General features: G+C 44.4%; 1 protein-coding gene across 1 annotated transcript in view; it reads left to right on the plus strand.

Moving 5' to 3' along the window:
- CLIC4 (chloride intracellular channel 4) overlaps positions 1–21424 on the plus strand; it is a 30122-nt gene extending 8698 nt beyond the window's left edge. Inside the window, exons 2-6 of the mRNA XM_064635008.1 lie at positions 8195–8304; positions 13651–13776; positions 14691–14797; positions 15999–16180; positions 17352–21424. Of these exons, the coding sequence (XP_064491078.1) occupies positions 8195–8304; positions 13651–13776; positions 14691–14797; positions 15999–16180; positions 17352–17516 (690 nt within the window). The 3' untranslated portion in view covers positions 17517–21424. The remainder of the gene's footprint in view (positions 1–8194; positions 8305–13650; positions 13777–14690; positions 14798–15998; positions 16181–17351) is intronic.
- Positions 21425–21829: the final 405 nt, after the last annotated feature.

Genomic DNA, 21829 nt, shown 5'->3' on the forward strand with positions numbered 1-21829 from the left:
AAAGGCCTGGCTCTTTGATGGCCTAAGCTGTTCAATATTGTAACTCTTTAAATTTGGGGGGGTGTGTGTGTGGAGGCTGTGATTTGAGAATTTAAGTCTAACTTGATATAGTGTTACCTTGATACAGTATTCCCTTTTAAAAGTCAAATAAAGGGGTTACACTGCTCAGTGGAGTCCATGTGAAGATCAGACTGAGAGATACAGGTGCTGGAAGCTTAATTTGGAGCTCTCTGAGGGCAGCTGTGCAGTTTGGAAGGGAATGTTCCCTCTCTTCCTGAAAGACATTTTCATGGGTTTAGATGGCACATAATGAGGGATTTGCTCATTTTGTCACTTTTTTAATGAGAAAAGTTGCCTTTTTCATAAAAATATTGGGGAAACACGTTGGAGTTCAGTTCCAATGGCAGTGAGAGAACAAGATCACACAGAAAAGACACAGGAGTGGTGCCAGGGGCTCACCCACTGACAACACACCAGGAGCAAAGGTGGTTTTGAAGTAACTGATATGAGGGGCCAAACTGCTGCCCTTTGAGGGGAGGGGAAAGGTGTTGGATGTTTTATTTAAAATCTTCTTAAGGTTGTGAAAGAATTACAGGAGTTAGCTTGCTTGTCAGAGACCTTAATAGTGTGAATAATCTTCTTAATGGGTGCTTAAATCTTATTTTGCTCTCAGACTGAATCTTTAGTGACTTTTTAACTTACTTTAGCAGTAAATGTGTAGAATAGGTCCCAAAGTGCTTAAGAAAAGCTCTGCTGTGGTATCAGCTGGAACACTGAGGGAAAAGCAGCCTGAAGCTGTCTGGAGACTTGCCTTTGCTCCTGTTTCCTTTGAAGAGGCTGACATGGAGCTTTCAGTGTGCCATGGGTTTTTCTCTATTAAGAACAATTTTTAGAGGAGAGTTGGTTCCTAAACATGACAAATGTCAGCTGTTAATGAGCCCTTGGGACTGATGGAGTATGTTAGATATTGAACAGCTCTGCCAGATGGGAATTCTAGTGGAAAGATGAGGTCAAGAAAAACAAACTCCAGGGGAAATATTGAAAATCTTCGTTATTCTGAGCTCTTTGTGTGTGGACATTTTTCCTTTACCTTTACAAGGTGGTCCACACTCTTCAGCTGGGAGCCACCCCACAGCTCTGGGACACCACCCTGTTGGGCCAGGGCTGTGTGGTGGGTGCTTTCCAGGCCTTTTTCATTCACCTTTCACGTGCATGTGCTGATAGCAGCTCCCACTGGCTAATTATTAAAGCAAGAGGATGTTTTCACCACGTTTATGGAATGTTTATTGCTGGAACACTCCTTGGTGTGTCTGGTGGCAGAAGAACAAACATGCTGGCGGGAGTTGTCCAAGGTTGCTCTTGGGTTTGTGCTGGCAGGGCTGCCCTGTTGAGGTGTTTGGATAGCACAGAGCCTGAGATTGTGTTTACTTCCATTAATTTATGCTTATGATACTTTAAATTGTCTATTTTAATGTGGTTTTTCAGTGCTCTGGTTTACACTCACCAGGACAACTGAGTTAGAAAGGAAAATCCCACAGCTCAGGTTTCTGCACAGAATCTTTGCAGGCTGAGGTTGGAGTCAGTGTTCCTTGCTCACCATCAGTGCTATGAAGTCAATGAAAATGGGTGTTTTAAGTTCCTGTCTGTGCTGCTGCTACTGCCTGTGGGTTTCCAGTACCAGCAATGAAATGTTTGATCTGTGTTACACATGCCACAAAAGTCCTTCTGATACTCTGAATCTTTTGCAGGATGTGGTTTTGGGTTCTGTTTATGGGGCCAGGAAACTTCTTTGAGCTGTCAGCAGTGTCAGGCCTGTTTGCTGCACTGTGCCACTCCTGGGTGCTGAAGTGTCCCTTCCATGTTCCATGTGCCTGGTGGCACAAGGAACCTCTCAGAGGGAAAGGCTTGCCCATGGGAGTTGTGGCACCAGCTGTGCCCTGTCCTGGAGGGCAGAGGGTGAGCTGAGAGGGAAGGTGAGTGACAGGCAGAAGTGTGGCCTTGTCATCCCTCGGGATAAAGCTGGTTGGACTGGATTTAGTGGCATCACCATTCAGGGCCTGAGTCTCCCTTGCTCCCTGACCTGTTCCTGCTGTGAAAACACAAACCAGCTCCTTCCTCAAACCACAGACCTGAGAGGGTGAGCAGGGATTGAACACCGTGTGCTGCAGACCCTCCCGTGCTCCTGCTCTCTCCCCTCACTGCCTTGTCACCTGGTCTATTCTTTGATGCTTCATCAGTATTTGGGACACTGGGACCCTCTCAGAGATGGTTTGGTTTGCAGGGGGAATGTTTGCCCAGAACATCCCAGAGCTCATCCATCCCCAGCTGGAACAGCAGCTCCCTGGGGAGGTGTTTGATTGCTGTGCCATCAAACACTGGCACATCCTTCTATGGGTGTCACTCTTTACATCTTATCTGAAACCCCTCAATGAGCAGCACAGAATCCTGTTTATTCAGCTTGGCAGAGCCTGAAGGATTTGGACAGACAGTACCAGCCCCTTTGCAGTATTTCATGTGTGGAACATCAAACCACTCCTTTCTGTATTCTCTAGTCCTTTATCTCAGGAGTTTTGAATTGCTGCAGGTTTTGCACTTGAATCACTTTGTTACCTTAAACCATTTCCTCTCAAAACAGTAATCCTTATAGGATTATTATTAATTACTCAGGTTTTGAATGAGCTTACTGCTCATTAAACATGCAAGGCTGATTGTTATCTGCTGGTTTGAGGCCATGGGTTTGCATCACTCTGGTTTGCTCATGCAGTCTTCTCAGCAGATTTTTTTTTTATTATTGTTAAAACTGAGGCATATTTCAAGATTTTTGAGTTCTAAATATGAATATCCCCTCTCATTTAGTTGTCTGTTCCCCAATCTGTTTATTAGTGGAACATTATTCTTCTAGACTTTGCAGAGGGCAGATTTCTTAGCTGGGGGAGTGGGGACTTCCTTGGTGGGGTAATCAAATGGCTCCAGTAGTTGTCTCTGGTGAAAAGCATTCTATGAGATACATCTAAAATGGTTTTTTTTCCCCCCTTTTCATCCAGACTTTATTTTTTACCACTTCTTGTGTGACAGTTCTGGGAGAGATTCCCTTGATAGTCTTGGATAAATGAGGAAATGGTCTTGAAGTGCTCTGCCCTTTTGTTTTATTTTCCTTACACTGCTCTGTATTACATTGCTCACAGATGCACTTTGACTTTACTATTGTTTCTGCAGTCACTTGATCCAGTTTGGGAAACTTTTAGAGGGTGCCTTTTCCCTTGTTGCTCTTTGGAACAGTTTTGCAGGCCCTTGGGACCGAAGATGTCTGAATTCTGGTTTGCTCTGAGGCTCTCAGCTCTGTACAGCACAGACCTTGGTGTCCCTTTGTGTTTCTTTGCTTGTCTGTTTTTCCTGTTAGTCTTCCATAAACTCCAGCACCACCTTGGTAAAGTAAATCCAGGCAGGTTCTTGTGTTAGGAGTCAGGTTCATTTTTATGCAGCTGCAAAGACAAACATTTCACAGTATAAAGGGATTTTTTTTTTCCTTCACTTAGCTTGTTTAGCCACTTAAACGGATGTATTTTTACTTGTACTCTCTGGGGGTTTGTTTTTGGGTTTTTTTTTTGAAAAACAGTCTCTTTTGAATGAAATCACTGCTCCAGGGGAAGAGAAAGGGAGGAGGTGACTTCCTGGGCTGGATCAGCTCAGCTCAGACTTGCAGACAGTGGGATAAGTAGATTTTTTTCTGTTTTTTTCCCTTTCCCAGTCTCTGGCACTCTTCCCTGGGCTGAGCTGCCTGGCATTGGGAGTTGCCAGTAGTTTTACTGTGGCTGTGATAAACCAGGGGGACGTCTCAGTGAGCAGACTGGTTTGTTTTACTGCCTTGTAACTCTCTCCTTCTTATTGGAACTTACTTTCTTATTTAAGTTTCCTTAAAAAGCAGCTTTGTTTGTTTATCATGTGACACTGGGGGGTGAGTACCCTGCTGTGTTTTTGCTCAGCTCGTTCTGTGCCACATTTTACAATTAAGGAGGTCAGGTTTGCACCCTTTTTGGAAGTGTTTTAATTCCAGGCAGCTCGTAGAGGGTAACACAGGAGGTAAAACGCCCTGTTTGCTTCCCGTGGGATGTGTGGCACTTTTTCCTGCCTGATCCTAATCCCTACTGGTGAAAACCTGGCAGAGAAACACATACATGATGAAGTTCTTGAGTGTATATCCTTCAGTGGGCAGTGGCAGAACTGAAAAATTAGCCTAATTGTGGGCAGGTTGGCATGATTTAGTGATGGAGATTTTTAGACTGGTTTTAGAGGGAATTTGAAATAAAAACTCAAAGCTTCTCAGAATGAGCATAACCTTGTTGAATTAACAATACTCTAGGCTGACATCAGTGTAAAGAAGTCAATGTTTAATATTTACTGTGATGGTGATGAGGATTAGACACTGAAGATATCCTGGAATATTATGGCCTGGATTAAAAGACAAGGCCATGACAACTTTCTGCCTTCCAGTGGTGGGCTCAGGCACAACTGTTCCGTGATTAACCCCTGCACCACAAGCTGTGTGGAATTCCAGGATATTCCTGCACTACTGAAAGCTTTAGAGTTCCCTGCCAGCACAGCTCTGTTCCAGTGGAGACAATGAGAGTCTTGCAGGAACATCCCCAGCCTGGTGAGCCCGTGAAGGTCCTGAGGGATCCTGAGGGATCCTGAGGGATCCTGAGGGTCCCAGTGCTGTGTCCCAGCACGGGGCTGCTCGGGCTGAGGGGCTGCAGCAAACCCGGGAGAAAACGGGCCTCTCTGCAAACAGTTACATAGCAGAATTCCTTGGCTCAAGAGCACTGGAGCCAAAAGTTTCTTGGCATTCTGAGTGCATTCCTTTTCCAGTGTGTGCTCAGAATAACTTGGGACTTTTTGGAGCAGAAGTGGGACAAACGTTTGACTGGAGACAGAGGCTGTGCTCGGTTCTGCTGCTCAGGTTTTGTTCGTGGCCCTGGATGATATTGGGCTGTAATCCTTTATTTCTGAGTCAAATCATCCAAAAAGCCTGTCTTGCCTAAACAAAAGCAGATGCTCTTCGTTGTGTGTTAATTTTGAATGTTAAACTTGCATTGGGACAGAAGGAAAGTTTCGGGACAAGTTGGCTCTGCACCATAAATGCATTTGACCTTTTTTGGACCTCACTGGCCACTTTGGCTGAGGAGGATGGACCTGAATGAAAGCCACAGCTCAGTGCTGTGCCTGAATTTTTAAACACTTTTCCGTTCAGTTCCGTGATTTTCAAGTAGCTTTGCTTTGGGTTCCAGTAAAGCTCAGCCTGGGCTGTTACTGGGGTGTAACCTGGGGGACTTTGCTCTGAGTACCTTGGCTGAAGTTGCTATAAAACTTGAAGATCGAGATAATTTCTCAATCAAAGAATTGTTTCTGCTTCAAAATCTGAATTAGCCTGGGCAGTACCAAATGTATATTTTCCTTAGATGGGATGAAGTGTTGTCTTTTTTTCAAAGGTAGATAAGATCTTACACGTGGCAAAGAAAAAAAAAAGAAGGTAGATGAGTATAAATCTATAATTTCCCTGTAGGAAATGTCTGTTCAGTGTAAACACAGCAATGTGACTGTGGTGGGAATTGCTGAAATGCACCCTGCTATCTGCAGGACAGCAGTGTGGTTAATTATTAACATCCATAAAACACAGCTGCTGGACATGCAGTGCAGAGTGAAGTCATCCCTCGTGGAAGTGTCTGCTGAGGGGGGAACACACAAATCCATGGAGCTGGAACCTTTACAACAGCTACCCTACCTGTTGTGAGGTGTGGGCTGAGCTTCTGTAGAGCAGAGTAACCAAAGGGACTCTGTTTTATCCTTTCTGAGATGCTTTTGGAATTTGTTCTCCTGAGCATGAGAAGTCTCATGGCAGCTTTTAAGACAATCATTAATCTGCTACAAGTTTTATGCTTTACTTTCCAAAGATAAAGGAGGAAATTAGTAATTTATGGCAGAAAGACAACTTCCTTTTTCTTTCAAGTCTTCATTAATGACACTGATAAAGGTTTGAAGGAAAACAGCTCTGTTTGTTGTCCACAACAAAGTGTAGGGAAGGAGAGTCAGAGCTGACAGGAGGGACAGGACACTTGTAGAAATGAGTCCATAAGCTGCAGGAACATAAATGAGTTTGAATCCTCATGTCCTGGTATTTATTGACAACTATTAAAGTAGACTCAGCCTCATCTGCAAAGGCAACATGAGTTTTCAAAAAAAAAAAAATAAAAGCTTTCTGAATTTAAGACAGTTTCATTGAAAAACTTAATGTTTTCCTGGTCTTTGAAAATCCTGCTGTTGCTCTTAATTTACAAAGTCTTTCTTCATTCTCCCCACTGTGATGATGAAAGAACTGGCCAGGTTTTGAGAGTTGTGCTCATTAAAATTACTCTTGGAAGGACTCTAATAACAATAAGCAAAATCCATTGAAACTCATCTGATATAAAGTACATGCTAAGATCTGACATATGTGGCTGCTTTAACTGCTGAGCCAGTTTTCTCTTCAGAGGATTGAATTTTATCACAAGATTCAAGGTTTCCAGTGCCTGATCCCTGCCCACTGCCCACTCAGATTCTCCAGCTCAGCCATACACCCCTCGTTGTCAGAGCAATCATGAGATCCATGCCATCACTGCCTGCCCTGGGGGGCTACTGCTGCTGTCTAATGGCCCTTTGTTGGGGCAGGACAAAGGCTTATTGATGAATTGTCTATAAAAAAATGGGTTTGGAATATTACTTAATTGTCAGTGAAGTCTCTATGTACTCACAGTTATGTCTTTCCTCCCAACACCTGCAGTACAATAAAGGTTCTCAGTTCCTGGGTGCAGTTGGCTCCCTGGAGCACTGCACAGGGGCTGACAGGGGCAGGGAACTGGAAGAGGACTCCAGTGAATTAGCAGTGCCTTGGAGAAGAAGGAAAAAAGGATAATAAAGAGCAAAGAACAATATTGGTGTTGGGAAACTGCCATCCAAAGGTGTGGCTGCTCAGAGGAAGATGTTCAGCTGCTGGGGCAGTTGGATCATCTTCAGTGAGAGAGAGCTTGTGTTGACTGAAATATGGTTTGGGCACATTTCATGAGGACATGGCAAGTGAATGGGTTACTTGGCTTCATAGAAGTGCAGATTTCAGTTGCTGTTTGGTTTGCCTTGAACTAAAACCCTTCAGTAACTGTGAGCACGTGGAGATGGCCCTGTTCTACCCCCTGATCCCTGTGTTCTACCCCCTGATCCTTGTGTTCTACCCCCTGATCCCTGTGTTCTACCCCCTGATCCCTGTGTTCTACCCCCTGATCCCTGTGTGTTCTACCCCCTGATCCCTGTGTGTTCTACCCCCTGATCCCTGTGTTCTACCCCCTGATCCCTGTGTGTTCTACCCCCTGATCCCTGTGTGTTCTACCCCCTGATCCCTGTGTGTTCTACCTGATCCCTGTGTGTTCTACCCCCTGATCCCTGTGTGTTCTACCTGATCCCTGTGTGTTCTACCCCCTGATCCCTGTGTGTTCTACCCCCTGATCCAGGTGTGTCCTACCCCCTGATCCAGGTGTGTCCTACCCCCTGATCCCTGTGTGTCCTACCCCCTGATCCCTGTGTCCTACCCCCTGATCCCTGTGTGTCCTACCCCCTGATCCCTGTGTGTCCTACCCCCTGATCCCTGTGTGTCCTACCCCCTGATCCCTGTGTGTCCTACCCCCTGATCCCTGTGTGTCCTACCCCCTGATCCCTGTGTGTCCTACCCCCTGATCCCTGTGTGTCCTACCCCCTGATCCCTGTGTGTCCTACCCCCTGATCCCTGTGTGTCCTACCCCCTGATCCAGGTGTGTCCTACCCCCTGATCCAGGTGTGTTCTACCCCCTGATCCAGGTGTGTTCTACCCCCTGATCCAGGTGTGTTCTACCCCCTGATCCAGGTGTGTTCTACCCCCTGATCCAGGTGTGTTCTACCCCTGATCCAGGTGTGTTCTGCCCCCTGATCCCTGTGTGTCCTACCCCCTGATCCAGGTGTGTTCTGCCCCCTGATCCCTGTGTGTTCTGCCCCCTGATCCAGGTGTGTTCTGCCCCCTGATCCAGGTGTGTTCTGCCCCCTGATCCAGGTGTGTTCTGCCCCCTGATCCAGGTGTGTTCTGCCCCCTGATCCAGGTGTGTTCTGCCCCCTGATCCAGGTGTGTTCTCTCCTGCAGGCTGGCAGTGATGGGGAAAGCATAGGAAACTGCCCTTTTTCCCAGAGGCTGTTCATGATCCTTTGGCTGAAGGGAGTGGTGTTCAGTGTCACAACAGTCGACCTGAAGAGGTAAGAAATACTGGATTTATGGGGCAATGCAGTGCACTTGGTGTAACAAAGCTTTGAGGGGCTGATTCCCTGCAATTAAAAAGAAAAATCTGTCCTCAAATACTGATTTAAATGGTGCATTCATTGGTGGTTATTGATAAGTGTCTGTAGCCAAAAAGAAGGGGTCTGGTAATTCCTCTTGAATTTGTTCAATGATGCTCCTGGAAAACTTGACATGAATATTATAACTTATATATAAATTTTATAGCTGAATATTGAATCTTACTTTAGTAACTTCCCATCAAGTGAAAACTGCTGTTTTGGTCAGATCTCCAGTGCTTAGTGGATAACTGTCACAAATAATGTGCACCCTCCTCCTCTTCTTCAAGACTTTAAGATAATTTTGCTTATTTTGCAATAATAAAAATAATGAAAACAACGAGAAAATATCTGCCCTGGTGGTAAATATGTGTGAAATGGGTAGGAATAAAATGTGGGATATTCTGCCTCTGTGCAGTGCTGTGTGTCACTTAAAGCAGCTTCTCCACTTAAAAAACAAATCCTTCAGTGGGTAAGAAAGGTGAGAAGTGAATCCAGGAGTCTTAATTTCCTAAAGTTGGGTGTTCTTTTTTTAAAGTGGCAATGCTAAATTCAGCAGAGGCTTTTGTGTTTGCTTTTGGTGTGAAGTAATGTTTTCCCAGCACTAATGTAATACAATGTTGGTCACTGAGCTACAGACAGAGGGGGGAGGCTGCCAGTGCTTCCAACCCTGATTGTCAGGAATGAAGCCAATGGAAATAACACCCTGGTCTCCTCTGAACCCAACATATAAGGCAGAAATCACCCTGCTGGACTTAACCTCTTAATTTTTACATTTTTTTTTGAAGGAGGTGGTTTGTTTGGATTTAAAAAAAAAAAAAAAAATCACTGGAGTTGCTGCTTCAGGGCTGGCAAGGGGTGTTAAAGACTTCCATGTGTGGTGGGGCTGAGGCAGGAGGAGAAAGCAGCTTTTGTGGGCTGTGTGAGCATCTGTAGCTGCTCAAAGACCTTTTCTGGCCTCTGCAAATCTTGTTGCTGCCAGCACCACAAAGCAACTGGAGCACATCTGCCAGCTGTGGTTTGGGGAACCTCAGGAGCAGAACTTGTGCTCCTGAGCTGGCTGTAGCTTTGGGCTTCCTTTACTTGTAATGATGGGGTTATTTAACTTCCTGCACTTATTGGGGTGGGGGGGATGAGAGGAAGGTGGAAAGATATGTTTTAGGCTTGGAAGCATTTTTACTGCTGAACCAGTCAGAGATATCATTAAAATGCCAAATATGGCTGATAAATTGGCTTTACTTGTGTCCCTTTGGCAACTTGGAGTTAATTGGATGGGGGAATGGGGTGTAAGAGTAACTTGTAGTGTAGAAATTGGTTGCAGATGTTTAAAGTTGACCTTCCTTACACAAGGAGAGCTTTCTTTCAGGTTTGGGTTTGGGGTTTTTTAAATACTGGGGAGGAGAAAACGCAAAATAAGTGCAAAATTAAGGAAGTGCAGAGGAATAGGTCAAATAAACCACCTCTTTGTTGTGCTCTGGGGGCATCTTCTGGTAAAGGAAACAGAGGACCACTGAAGCTAATTCACATTTTTTAATAGATGTTGATACAAACTTAATTCCTTTTAGACTTCAGTAAATACAACTTCAATATCCAGTTGAAGAATAGCAGCATGTCAAATCCTGCTCAATAGGAAATGTTTGGTACCAGATGGGATTGCTTTCCCTTGTCATTACCAGAGTGATAACAGGTGTTAGATGTTGCCTTAATACTTCTAATATTGTCAAAAGAAACTGCTTTTCAAGGACATTATTAATTCAATTATCTTCTCTGCTTTTCGTTCCTGCTAAAAACTCTTGTTGAAGAGCACAGTAGTAATTGTTTTAAGCATCTGAATTTATTTTCTTAGCAAAAAAAAAAAAGGCTCTACTTGCAAACCATGTCTCTGCCTCCTGCCATCATTTGTGCACAGCAGCAAGGCCAGCTCTGTCTGTTTGTGAGGCTGAAAAGGTCATGGTTGGGTACAAAAGTTCACCAGTGGGGAACTTGGGACACTGGAAAAGCTGAGCCTGGCTTGGCTGACCCTGTGGTGGGTATTTTTCCCCTCCAGTAGTTGCACTGCCCGTCACACTGTGCCAACAAAAGAACCTTTTGCAGTTCTTAGTTCTACTCTTGACACACACAAAAATATGCACATGGGCAAACAGAGTGGCACATCCCACCCTTCCCAAGGAACTGGGCATCTCCTGCTCCTGTTTGGGCAGACAGAGGCTTTATTCTTCCCCTTCTCAGCAGCAGCAGCATTTCAGAGCTCTGACTTGTTCTGGTGGCCAGAGCAGAGCTGCAGCACAGAAACCATTTGTGGGGCCTGGACCAACACCCCAGGCCTTCAGCTGAGATCTGAAATCCCCTTTTAAACATCTCCCTTGGGTGGTTTCACAGTTATGTTGACAGACAAAGTTTAAATAACAACATTAGGAAATATTAAAAGGTGAATCCACCTCAAGCAGTGTGAAAACTGCTGTGGAGCTGGGCACAGGGGGAGTTATTGCTGATTTTTTCCTCCCCACTCCTTGCAGTACATGTGTCATTTATAAATCACTGCAGCACACACTACATTTGGGGGCTGGATTTTGTCTGATCTCCAAGAAATGATCTGCATGCTAACTGCCATTCTGGTTTGTGGCAAAGCCAGGAAATGTTTATACCTGGTGTTAAAGAACCTGCCCACCTAATTAGGCAGTGACAGCCAGATCCTTAATTATGTGGCCCTGCCTCCAAAAACCCTGGTAAAGTTTGGGACAGGTACAAACCATCATGGAATTGTTTGGAGTGGTCATTCAAGGTGGTTTTTTTTTTTTAATTTTAGTTTGGCTTTTTTCTTTTTAAGCTCTCCAGTTTTATCTCTGAAGTAAAACTTCACTGTAGTATTTTTAATTGCCTTCTAGTTTGGCTGTTAAGGGAATTTGTACTGTCAGCCTTTTAAGGATATTCCTGTGTGCTGCTGCTCTAAAGGCTGTGGCTCCTCTGTGGTAAACCAGGGTTTGTTTGTGATCTCCAGGCAGGAGAAGCAAACTGGAAGTTAAACCCTGTGTGATGTTTGGGCCTTGGCTGGGGGATGTTAATCTCTGCTTTCTTTTTCTTCCAAGATAGAGGTGGTCTGGCTGGATTAATAAATTGCTCTGGGGTCCCTGAGGTGCACTCTGGTTCTTTGGAACACTTTTTTTGGTTAGTTCCTCAGACCAGTCTGCTTCTGAACTAAAGCCTTGCCTTTGATAGTATTGTTGCAAATCCGGTGGTCTTGCCTGTGTTTGTTTTTAAAATAACATTCCTTTTGAGGAATTTTATCTCTCTAACATGCAAAATTGGAAGTGAGCCACGAGGACTTCCTGTAATTGTTGGGAGTTACAAAGCTGTATTTAAATGAAGTGTTAAGCTACTTAAAGCATTAACCAATGACAGACTTTAAATCCTAAAAGTGAGAGAGTGATGGCAACTATTAGTGAGAAATAACTTCTCTGAAGGTTAAAAATTGAAAATAGTTGAATTCCTGTATTAATAAGACTTCTGTCACCTGGCTTAATGCAGTGTCTATAATATTCTAAAGTATGAAAATCAGTTTTCTCATTCAGTCCCACATGTAGTGCCAGGTAAGTACACTTTGGCACTGTGAAAGGATCAGCAGTGGGCAGGACATGAAATTCTGGCAGGGGATCTTCCTTTTGTGAGAAATGGAAAACCATGTTTATATACAGGATGGACTTGTAAATGGGGCTTAGTTTACAGAGTGCCCCTGAAAGCTTTCTGGGGCTGCCCTCCATGGCTGTGTGGATGTTCCTGATGTGCTTTCCCTGCCCAGCACAGCCAGGAGGGTTTCCTGAGCTGCAGTTCCTGTAAATCCAGTGCCTGGGGCTGGCTCGGAGACGTGGCCACGTCGTGCAAGGCACAGACCCAGTCCAAGGGTTATGGTCCAGTTTGCATTAGTTCAAACAGTAACCAAGGGGCAGCTTTACCTTGGCACCCTCTCTGCTGGGGCACTGGTGGTGGTTGGTGCTGGGGCAGCAGGAGGGGGTGGTCCTGCTCTGCCCAGCCTGGCAAATGTCACTGCAGCTGTGGCTCAACCTGGAGTGTCAGGTTGGGTGTCAGCCCCAGGGGTGGTGCAGGGACTGGGAACTGCAGCCTGTCCTCTGGAACATGGACATGGGGAAGTCAGACTGTGTCCTCTGAGCAGTTGTCCTGGGGCTGCAGCCAGTGCCTTCACCAGGGGAGGTTCGAGTGGTGCTGCTGCACAAGTGCCAGGCAGTTCTTAATTCTGTTTCTGCTGCCACTGGTGTGGGACCAACTAATGCCCAGGTGATTTACTGGGGAAATCAGCTGCAGCTCCTTAGATGGTGCTTTGGATTTTATAGCTTGTGATGGATCCACATCTCATTATTGATTTCACCTTTAAATCTGACTCTGCTGACAGGGCAGAGGGGAGAGCTTGGCATGAAGGGTAAGTTGGGTGTTCTGGGGTGCCAGGGAGCTGGGGGTGTGCCCAGCTGGCACACAGGCTTTAAAGGAACGCCTGTGGAGCTGGGCCTTGTCACTGCAGCATCAAGGCACAGCCAGAGGAGAGAGAAGCCAATTGCTTATAAAATAGAGTGGCTTAGCTGGATAGGGATTACTGAGCACGGAGCTGGAGTGAGCAGTGAGATGTGCTGCCAAAACTGACATAGAAGTTAGAAACGTGCATTTTATCTTGCTGCTGTTTCTCTTGTGTCTACTCACACTAATGTCCAGGATTCCTCTCCCAGGTGTGCTGCTCTTATTTGTAAACAGTTCTTTTACTGGATGAAACCTTCAGCATAATTTTAAACGTGATGTTTAAGCATCTGTCAGTTTGTCTAAACCAGATTCCCTGGGCACGTGATAAATGGTTTGTACACACTGCTCTGTATCAGAGTTGCTCATTTCCAGAGCAGGTCTGTGTGAAGGGGGGAAGATTATCACTGAGCACAGATTATGCTATATATAAACTGGTCTGCAGAGCTTGGGAAAGAGAGAGTGTGTTTGTGTGTGTGTATATATATCCCCCTGGTAGTCAACATTGTATTGATTTGAGAATAAACACAGCCAGAGGTAGGAGGAAGCAGTTGGCTTTAAGAGTTTTAAATTGTTATGAAGTATATTCAAAATGCTAATCAGGTTGTAAACTCACTTTTTTAAAAAGAAAACTGGTGATATCTTTTTTTAAAGCCCTAAGGATGTGAAAAACTCTGGCTTTTGTGGTTGTGGCAGTGGAATGGGTGTCCCCTGCTCACTCTGGTATTGGTTTGTATTTCACCCTAGAAAACCAGCAGACCTTCAAAATTTGGCTCCAGGCACTCACCCCCCCTTCATCACATACAATGGGGAAGTGAGAACAGATGTGAATAAGATTGAAGAGTTCCTGGAAGATGTTTTGGCTCCACCCAAGTAAGTGTTAAAATGGTGATTTGTCCCTTAGATAAACACTGTTCTCACAGGGGTTTCCTGCACCAACGAGGATGTTCTTCAGCATCAATAAACTGAAGAGAAGACATGGAAAATAGTTTGGAGTTCTTGCTTGTCATACTTTCTCCTCTCCAGCTCCCTCATCTTTATATTAAGAACTGTTTTTCTCTTAAAGATTATTTTTAAATTGTCCTCTGTGGAGTCCTGTCATCCTTCCTGCAGTTCCAAACTCAGTGACTCCCTTTTGGTGCCAGGCACAGGCTGTTCTGGTGGGGTGTCCAAACCATGCAGGTGAAGATGAGTCTGCTCTGCAAAACTTAGTCCTGACTTGTAACAAACTGCAGTGGGGAGCTGCTGGGATGTGTCCAGGCTTTCCCTAAACTGTTGGCTTTCTTCTCCTCAGCTGGCAGGCAAAGGCAAAATCCAGACACTGCCTTTAACAGACTGTTTTGTCTTTTTAGTGTGACTAGACTTCACTTTTTTGTTAAAAGATTTGGAATCCACAATATGCTGGAACAGCTGATATTAATTTAAATGGAAAAAGACTTTTTTTTTTTTTTTGGTGTGTACAGGGAACAGACAAGTGTATTTTATTTTTTACCTGCTTGATCCCTGACTATGAACTGTTTGTTATCTGCTTGAAACAAATGCCTGATTCAGAAAGCAGGGATACACTTTGGTGATCTTCTGAAAAGTGATTTAAAAGTGGGTTCTAAAATCTTAACTTAAATGGAAGTGTGTGATATTACATTTCAAAAGCAACTCTGAAAATGGATAAACTGGTAAATCTACATTATGTAGATGTTTTTAAAAAGGGCCATTTTGTACTAGTTAATATATATGATGATCATCATTATGCTAAATGTGCTGTAGATCTGCTCCTTTCTGCTTTCCAGATACCTAAAACTTTCACCAAAGCATCCAGAATCAAACACTGCTGGGATGGATATATTTGCCAAATTCTCTGCATTTATCAAAAACTCTAGACCAGAAGCTAATGAAGGTGGGTCACCTGGGGGGCAGTGCCTGGGCACACGTGGGTTCACTGGCTTGTGCTTTGCAGAGCAGCTTTGCTGTGAAGTGTCTCACTGACAAATTCAGCTGCGTGTTGATGGACTCTTGGGAGAGTCTCAGGAATTCAATCTGTGGTTTAATGTCAAAGATTTCAACACTTTGAGAGAGAACTTCAGTTAGTGTTCACTCAGAATTTCAGCAGGGTGTGCAGGGTTTGTCAATACCACTGGTATTGGATATTTACAGCCAGTCCAAATTATGGAATGAACTATAAACATTTTAATATCCAGAACCAAATTTCATGCAGTGTTTGTGTCATACCCCACTGCTTGAGTTTCTGTGCATCTGTTGCACTTGATTATTTACCCTCTGTAGGACTGAGGGCTCTCATTCAGAGTTCTGAGCTGAGCTTAGTCCCTGTTGCTTTCTTTAAAGCATTAAGACCTTTGTGTGTGGAGGGAAAACAGTCGATGCAACACAGAGATCAATAAGTGATAAAGAGTTCACAGCTGGACCTTCAAATAGTTTAGCACAAATCTTTCATCCTCAGTGTGCTTTGAGGGAAAACCAAAGGAGGCCTTTGTGCTGCATTTCAAACAGGGAGATGCAAAATGTTTGTAAACAGCTGAGAAACAACTGGGGATTTTGTGGGGTGTGCTGCCCTCTGCTGATGCATTCCCAAAACCTGCTGTATTCCAGGAACCTCCCGGGTACTCTGAGTTTGGTGGTGGCTCTTTGCTGAGCATGTGATGTTAAACAGATTAGGTTTAAATGTATACAAACCCCAGCATAGCTTAATTCCAATTCTAATTCTTAATTCTAAGCCAGTTAGGCACGGTCTTAACAAACTGACATAAGCCACTTTTTAAACCAAAAATAAACCCTTGTGGACAGTCTTAGAGTGTTCTAAATTAGTGTAAACTCGTGTATTAACCAGCTTTTAAATAACCTGTGTGTGTGGGATATTTAAAGGGGTTCTGGTTCCGTTCCAGTGTTACTGGTGACCATCAAGCCAGATCCAGCAGTGCTGCTGCCACCAAAATTGCTCAGGGGTTACAAATCCTTCAGAGTAGGGGCTGTCCTGGGGAGCACAGTGGTGAGGGGTTTATCAGATCTGTGGCTGGCATCAATATTGTAAATGAGGATTTGCTTTGTTCCTAAAAAAAACCACCTTAAAACTCCCTCTGCAGCCTTAGAACGTGGCCTCTTGAAAACCCTCCAGAAACTGGACGAGTACCTGAACTCCCCCCTGCCCGACGAGATCGACGAGAACAGCATGGAGGACGTGCCCCTGTCCACGCGCAAGTTCCTGGACGGCAACGAGATGACGTTGGCAGACTGCAACCTGCTGCCCAAGCTGCACATCGTCAAGGTAGGGCCCTGGGGGGCTGGGAGAATGGGGGACAAAAGGCTGATGGCCTGGGACATTCCAGAGCCCAGCTAATTCCAGCTGTGTGGGGCATTCTGGAGCCCAGCTCATCCCAATTGTGGGACATTCCAGAGCCCAGCTAATCCCAACTGTGGGACATTCCAGAGCCCAGCTAATCCCAACTGTGGGACATTCCAGAGCCCAGCTAATCCCAACTGTGGGACATTCCAGAGCCCAGCTAGTTCCGACTGGGTGGGACATTCCAGAGCCCAGCTAATGACTGTGTGGGACATTCTAGAGCCCAGCTAATCCCAATTGTGGGACATTCTAGAGCCCAGCTAATTCCAGCTGTATGACATTCTAAAGCCCACCTAATTCCAACAGAGTGTGACATTCTAGAGCCCAGGTAATCCCAATTCTGTGACATTCTAGAGCCCAGCTAATCCCAATTCTGTGACATTCTAGAGCCCAGCTAATTCCAACTGTTTGTAGACTCCCATGTAAGTTTAACTACAGCATTAACAGTACCTGAAGCAGGATTTGGGGCTTGCACAAGGCCTTTGGGGCTGGAGCACTGGGTTCAGTGGAGGTGTGAACCTGTAGGCAGAGGATGAAATGGCAGAACCCAAACCCCTCTGACTGCCCTGACCCCCGTGGGCACAGTCAGTTTTAGTGCTCAGATCAGTGGAAGAGGGAAGGTGGAGATCAGGTGAGCAGCTGATGGCTGAGGTGGATGTCTGCTCACTCCTGTAGGGAAAACTGCCCTGGGTGCAACCAAGGAAATGACACAACGTGAAATAAAAGGACTGTATTAAAAAAAAAAAGTTGGAAGTCCGGGAAGAGGTGGCCTGGGATAACCAGAGGAGTGCAGGTGTGTCTGTAGGACCGTGGTTTGGTTTCTCTCCCTGTCTCCAGGGATCTGTGTCAGTTCTGTACTGCAGATGGAGCCACAGATCCAGCTTCTGCCTGGCTGCAGGAGTGTTTCCTTGGCTGAGGACAAACCCAAAGGGAGCTGCCAGGGCCGGGTGTATCCCTGAGGAACAGCTTCTGCTGCCTTTAGGAATGACTCTGAGTGTCCTGCTTGGAAGCACAACCTCACAAGAGAGTGACCAGCAGTGGAAAAGTGCTTTAAAGTGTAAGGATGCAAATTCATAACCCGATTCTTTCGCTTTAGGTGGTGGCCAAAAAGTACCGCAACTTTGAGATTCCCAAGGAAATGACAGGGATCTGGAGATACCTGACGAATGCTTACAGCAGGGATGAGTTCACCAACACCTGTCCTGGAGACAAGGAAATCGAAATAGCTTACAGTGATGTAGCCAAGAGACTCACCAAGTAACCAGCACTTGCTGAAGGATGACTTCCTGCATATTCCATAACAATGCTTCTAACAGACTGCTCCTTCCACATAAGATATAGCAATTTTTTTTTGCATGAACTCGCAGTTATTCAAAGTTACGGTGGATAGACCAGGTACAGTAATTACCTAAAGTTTGCAGGGTTAATTATAGGCTTGTTTTTCCTTACCTCCTTTGAATATCATTAGTGCAGTCGTGTTGCACTGGGGGAACTCTGGATTCTTCAGTGTGAAGGATTGTCTTGCCCCTGATGCTTTCCTCTGTAAACATTTGGTCCCTGTCCATGAATTGGTTTAGGACACTGTCTCGCTGTATGGTACAAGGAATATTTATGTATTTTGGAATTTATTGCTTTTCCAGAAGATCTGTACACAGTTGTCATACCTGTGACACGTTGAACTGTACCTGCTTGTCTATCCTATTTACATAGAGAAGGGAACTTATTATCCAAAAGAGCCATTTGCAGAATATTTGGAAATGTTTTTTTTTTTTTTAATTAGAAAAAAAGAAATCTCTTGGATTGGAAGTCACAGTAGTGGTTGAGAATGGACTCGATGTGGAACTTGGATTTGAAGGACCTCAGCATCAGGGAAGTTTGAATTTAGGCTTGAGTGCTGTAGCAGGAAGTTCAAAGCTCAGAGTTGGTTTTTAGTTGTGTCTTCAGGAGCTTGATGAGATCCAAACACCTACTTCTGTCCCGAATGCTGAGTTGCAGCAGACAAATACTTGTCAGGATGCCCTTGGCCATCAGGAAACAGCAGAATTGGAAGCTGCCACCTGTTCACCTGAAAAACTGCAAGTGGTTTCTTTTTGGTAGTTAAGAGCCTTTGTTTTGTATAGGTCTTTTTGGTGATATTTACTTAAAAAAAACAAACCCTGTTCTGTCATAAACCAAGTCCATGTAACCTGTAGTGTCCTAGTTGGTAACGTGTGAATAGCAGTGCAATGATTAGTGATGCAAAATGACCTGAGAGCCATGAAATGGGAACCTCTGGGGAACTTTTATATGCTCTTTCTTTCCTGAAGAAAGCTAAAGTGACCTTGAAAGAGAACATTTGCCTTAAATTTTAGTATGCAGGTTGGTTTGTTCTTTTTCTTTTTTCCTGAAAGGAAATCTGTTGATGACTTTAGTGAAGAAGGGGGTGTGTGGAATCCAGTCCTTTCCATTGAATTTATCCCAATTTGCCTGGGTGTGCACCCAGACTGCAGTTTTGCATGATCATAATCATTGCACTACTATACATAACCTTTTTACAGCAACGCTGAGGAATAGCACTACAATTTTTTTAAAAGCAATTTTCAAATATTTCTAAACCAGGGAATAGTTTTCTTGTTTAAAATTAATGAGTTTGACGCATGAAGTGAACTGTTAGGTTATTTTTAAAAGACCATCATAAACAACTCCAAAGAATGCTAGACTTATATGCCTATTTTTTTGTAAAGATACTTTTATATTTAACTGATTTTAGAAGCTGGAAAGTGCTATTCCTGCTAGGTTGTTCTTGGAATATTTAACATTCTGCAATAACGTGGAAAATGCTCACATAAACACTTTTATACACTAATTTTTTTGGTAAGCACTGGCTTTCTGAAAACCAGCCTGACTTTTACAGGCGTCCTGCTTTTGCTACTTTATATACCCATGGAGTTAGTTTGACATAGAAGAGGTAGAGAACCAGATCCATATTTGTATACATGGCTTGTGGTGCCTTGTCTTGCCTTCCTAGAGCTAGAATTCCAATATAAAGGCAGTTAGTAAATCCTGTTACTTGTCTTTCAAAGGCAACTGTGTTAGATACACTTAGTCCCTGTTCTGATTTATTGCAGAGGTGTTTAGGCACAGAAAGGAAATGCTGCAGAGTGACCTGGTCAGGAAAACCTAAACTGTAGCCTTTTAATAATCACTGTATTCTAATGTCACGTTCTCCTCCTGAATAAAGTTTCTCAGCCATAATAATCCTCTGTAGGGGCTCAGTCTTTGCTACAACGTGACATCTAGAAAAAAATCTTTTTTATTTAGATAACAACATTTTAGTGACTATAGAGGGTAAAAAAAAACCTCCCCAGCCCTCACTGGTTTGGTGCTCTTTGCTATCGTAGCTCACCTTTAAAAACAAAACTGTAGGAAGCAACGTGACTGTGGGCATGTCCTTTAAAGTTCTGAACTCCCCTTTAAAAAAAGCAGATGAGGTGGCCCTTGGCAGCTGTAGGGATGGAGGTTTAGGAGCCCTTTTCCAGGCAGATCAGCCCTGCTGTGCCCGCTGTGCTGCACAGGCCCCGGGGGGTGTGAGCACCAAACTCTGGGATGCAGTTTCTGGGGTGCAGCTGCTGCAAACAAATCCCCAGCTCCTTAAACACCACTTGATAATAAATCCTCTCTGCTTTTTAGGCAATCTCCAAACCATTGTAGCTCGTTCTCCTCGGTATTTTAACGATTGTTGTCTGAGAGCTTGTAAACAAAGGCAGAGCTCTGGCTGTAACTAATGCATTTCTTATCTGAATCCCAGCGAGGCCCCGGTTGTGATGGCTGGTAATTGTCCTGTGTGAGAGCACTGCTGTCCCTCGGGCTTCCTGCTGCACAGTTTTGTTGTGGCAGGAGCTGCCCAGCCCCTCCTGGCTTCGGGAGAGCCCAGGAATGTCCTGGAGAGGAGCTGCTCTCACCTCCGGAGGTGATCCCTGCAGAGCACTGGGGGAAGGCTCAGCGTCTGGTGTGGGCAGAGCACTTTCATCTGGCCCCAATCACCAGCTCCACATTAATTAAAAAAGCCCTTTCATAACTATGTAAATTCTTGACTTCTGTCAACTTGTTTACAATCTGATCTTTAAATGCATTTTTAATTTCATCAAACAGCAATTAATCTGCCCCCTGTTTAAATTTAAAATGCTGCTTCAAGCCCCTTCTACAATTTAAAAACAGCAGTTACCCTTTCAAGTTGGCATTCCAGTTTGCAAGTTGGTTGCATGTATTAGCATGCTGAATAACTTACTTTATTCTCAAGCTGAAATATGCTTAAATTCACATTAAAACAGGTGACTTGTGTATTTCCTGAACACAAAGGGAAAATCCATCATCTGCACCCTGTTTTTGTGTGGGAGAACAGATTATCCTATATATGCATGAGTAGGGTGTTGTTTTTTTCCCCTTCACAAAGCTTTCCTTCTCCAAGAGATCCCTTCTGTGGAAGAGCTGCCTGTTGAACAAGAGGCATGTGAACTTCTGGAGCAACTCCATGCTCTCCAAAGCTTCCCTGTCCAGCTCTTCCCTGCTGCTCCCCGTGGATGTCCCACACTCACAGTCCCTCCCTCGTAGCATTTCCCCCCCCCCATTTGCATTTTCCCATAAAATTGCTGGTTTTTTCCACAGTGGGCATGTCTGGACCGATTGAGAGCTGCGTGCAGCTCCATGATAAGAAGAGAGATGTAATCAAATTTTTATGCTAAAGCAGCAAATTAGCATTTGGTATCAAAGGAGCACAGACATGAATAAGTGGAAGAGGCTGGAGCCAAACCCACTGATGCCTATCTGGGCTCAGAACAAAACGTGGCGAAGCACAGTCAGCTTTGTTGTGCTCCTTGCCACTCAGAACTATCTGAGCACGTCCAATTAATATTTTCCAGGAGGAGGCTTTATCCCAAGTGAAAAAAAAAATATTTCATCTGCCTCAGAACCTGTGCCACCAACTCCTGACACTTCTGGAGGAGGTGGGAGCAGAATTGGGATCCCGAGACGGGACGTCAAGGATGGGAGCGTTGTTTGCAGAAATACTTGAAGAGTTGATACAATTTATTGTAGTTTGCTTGTGTCTTTCACTCTCTGGAACATCTTTTACAGATATACCAGTATACTGCTGGCAGCTATTGTTAAATAAAATTATATTTTCACTACCAAGCAGATCTTTCTCTCGTTTCTGAAGACTTAAGTGTGTCACCTACGTCTGCAGCGTGGTACTGAACTGTACAACACAGCCTTGTGGTAATTATAATCTCCATTTTTGGCCTTCAGGGTTGTTGTTCTTTTGGTGGTGGTGTGATTTCAGGCAGAATACATGTTATTTCTAACATAACTTGCTGTTGTGCCCCTTAAAGTCAGAACTTTCTTAAAACTAAGAATGAGTTGAGAAATAATTTTCCTAAGGAAATTATGAAAAGTGTGATTTTGTTCAGATTTTGAGTGGTAGCTCATCAGAACAAATTCTGGTAGCCTGCTCACCTAAAAACACCAAAATTCTCATGTTTGCTTCAACTTGTCTCCACCCAGGTAACCCATTAAATGGCCATTCCATGAGCTGAGACT

The sequence above is a fragment of the Pseudopipra pipra genome, chromosome 24 (assembly GCF_036250125.1).
Source record: "Pseudopipra pipra isolate bDixPip1 chromosome 24, bDixPip1.hap1, whole genome shotgun sequence".
NCBI classification, from domain to species: Eukaryota; Metazoa; Chordata; class Aves; order Passeriformes; family Pipridae; genus Pseudopipra; species Pseudopipra pipra.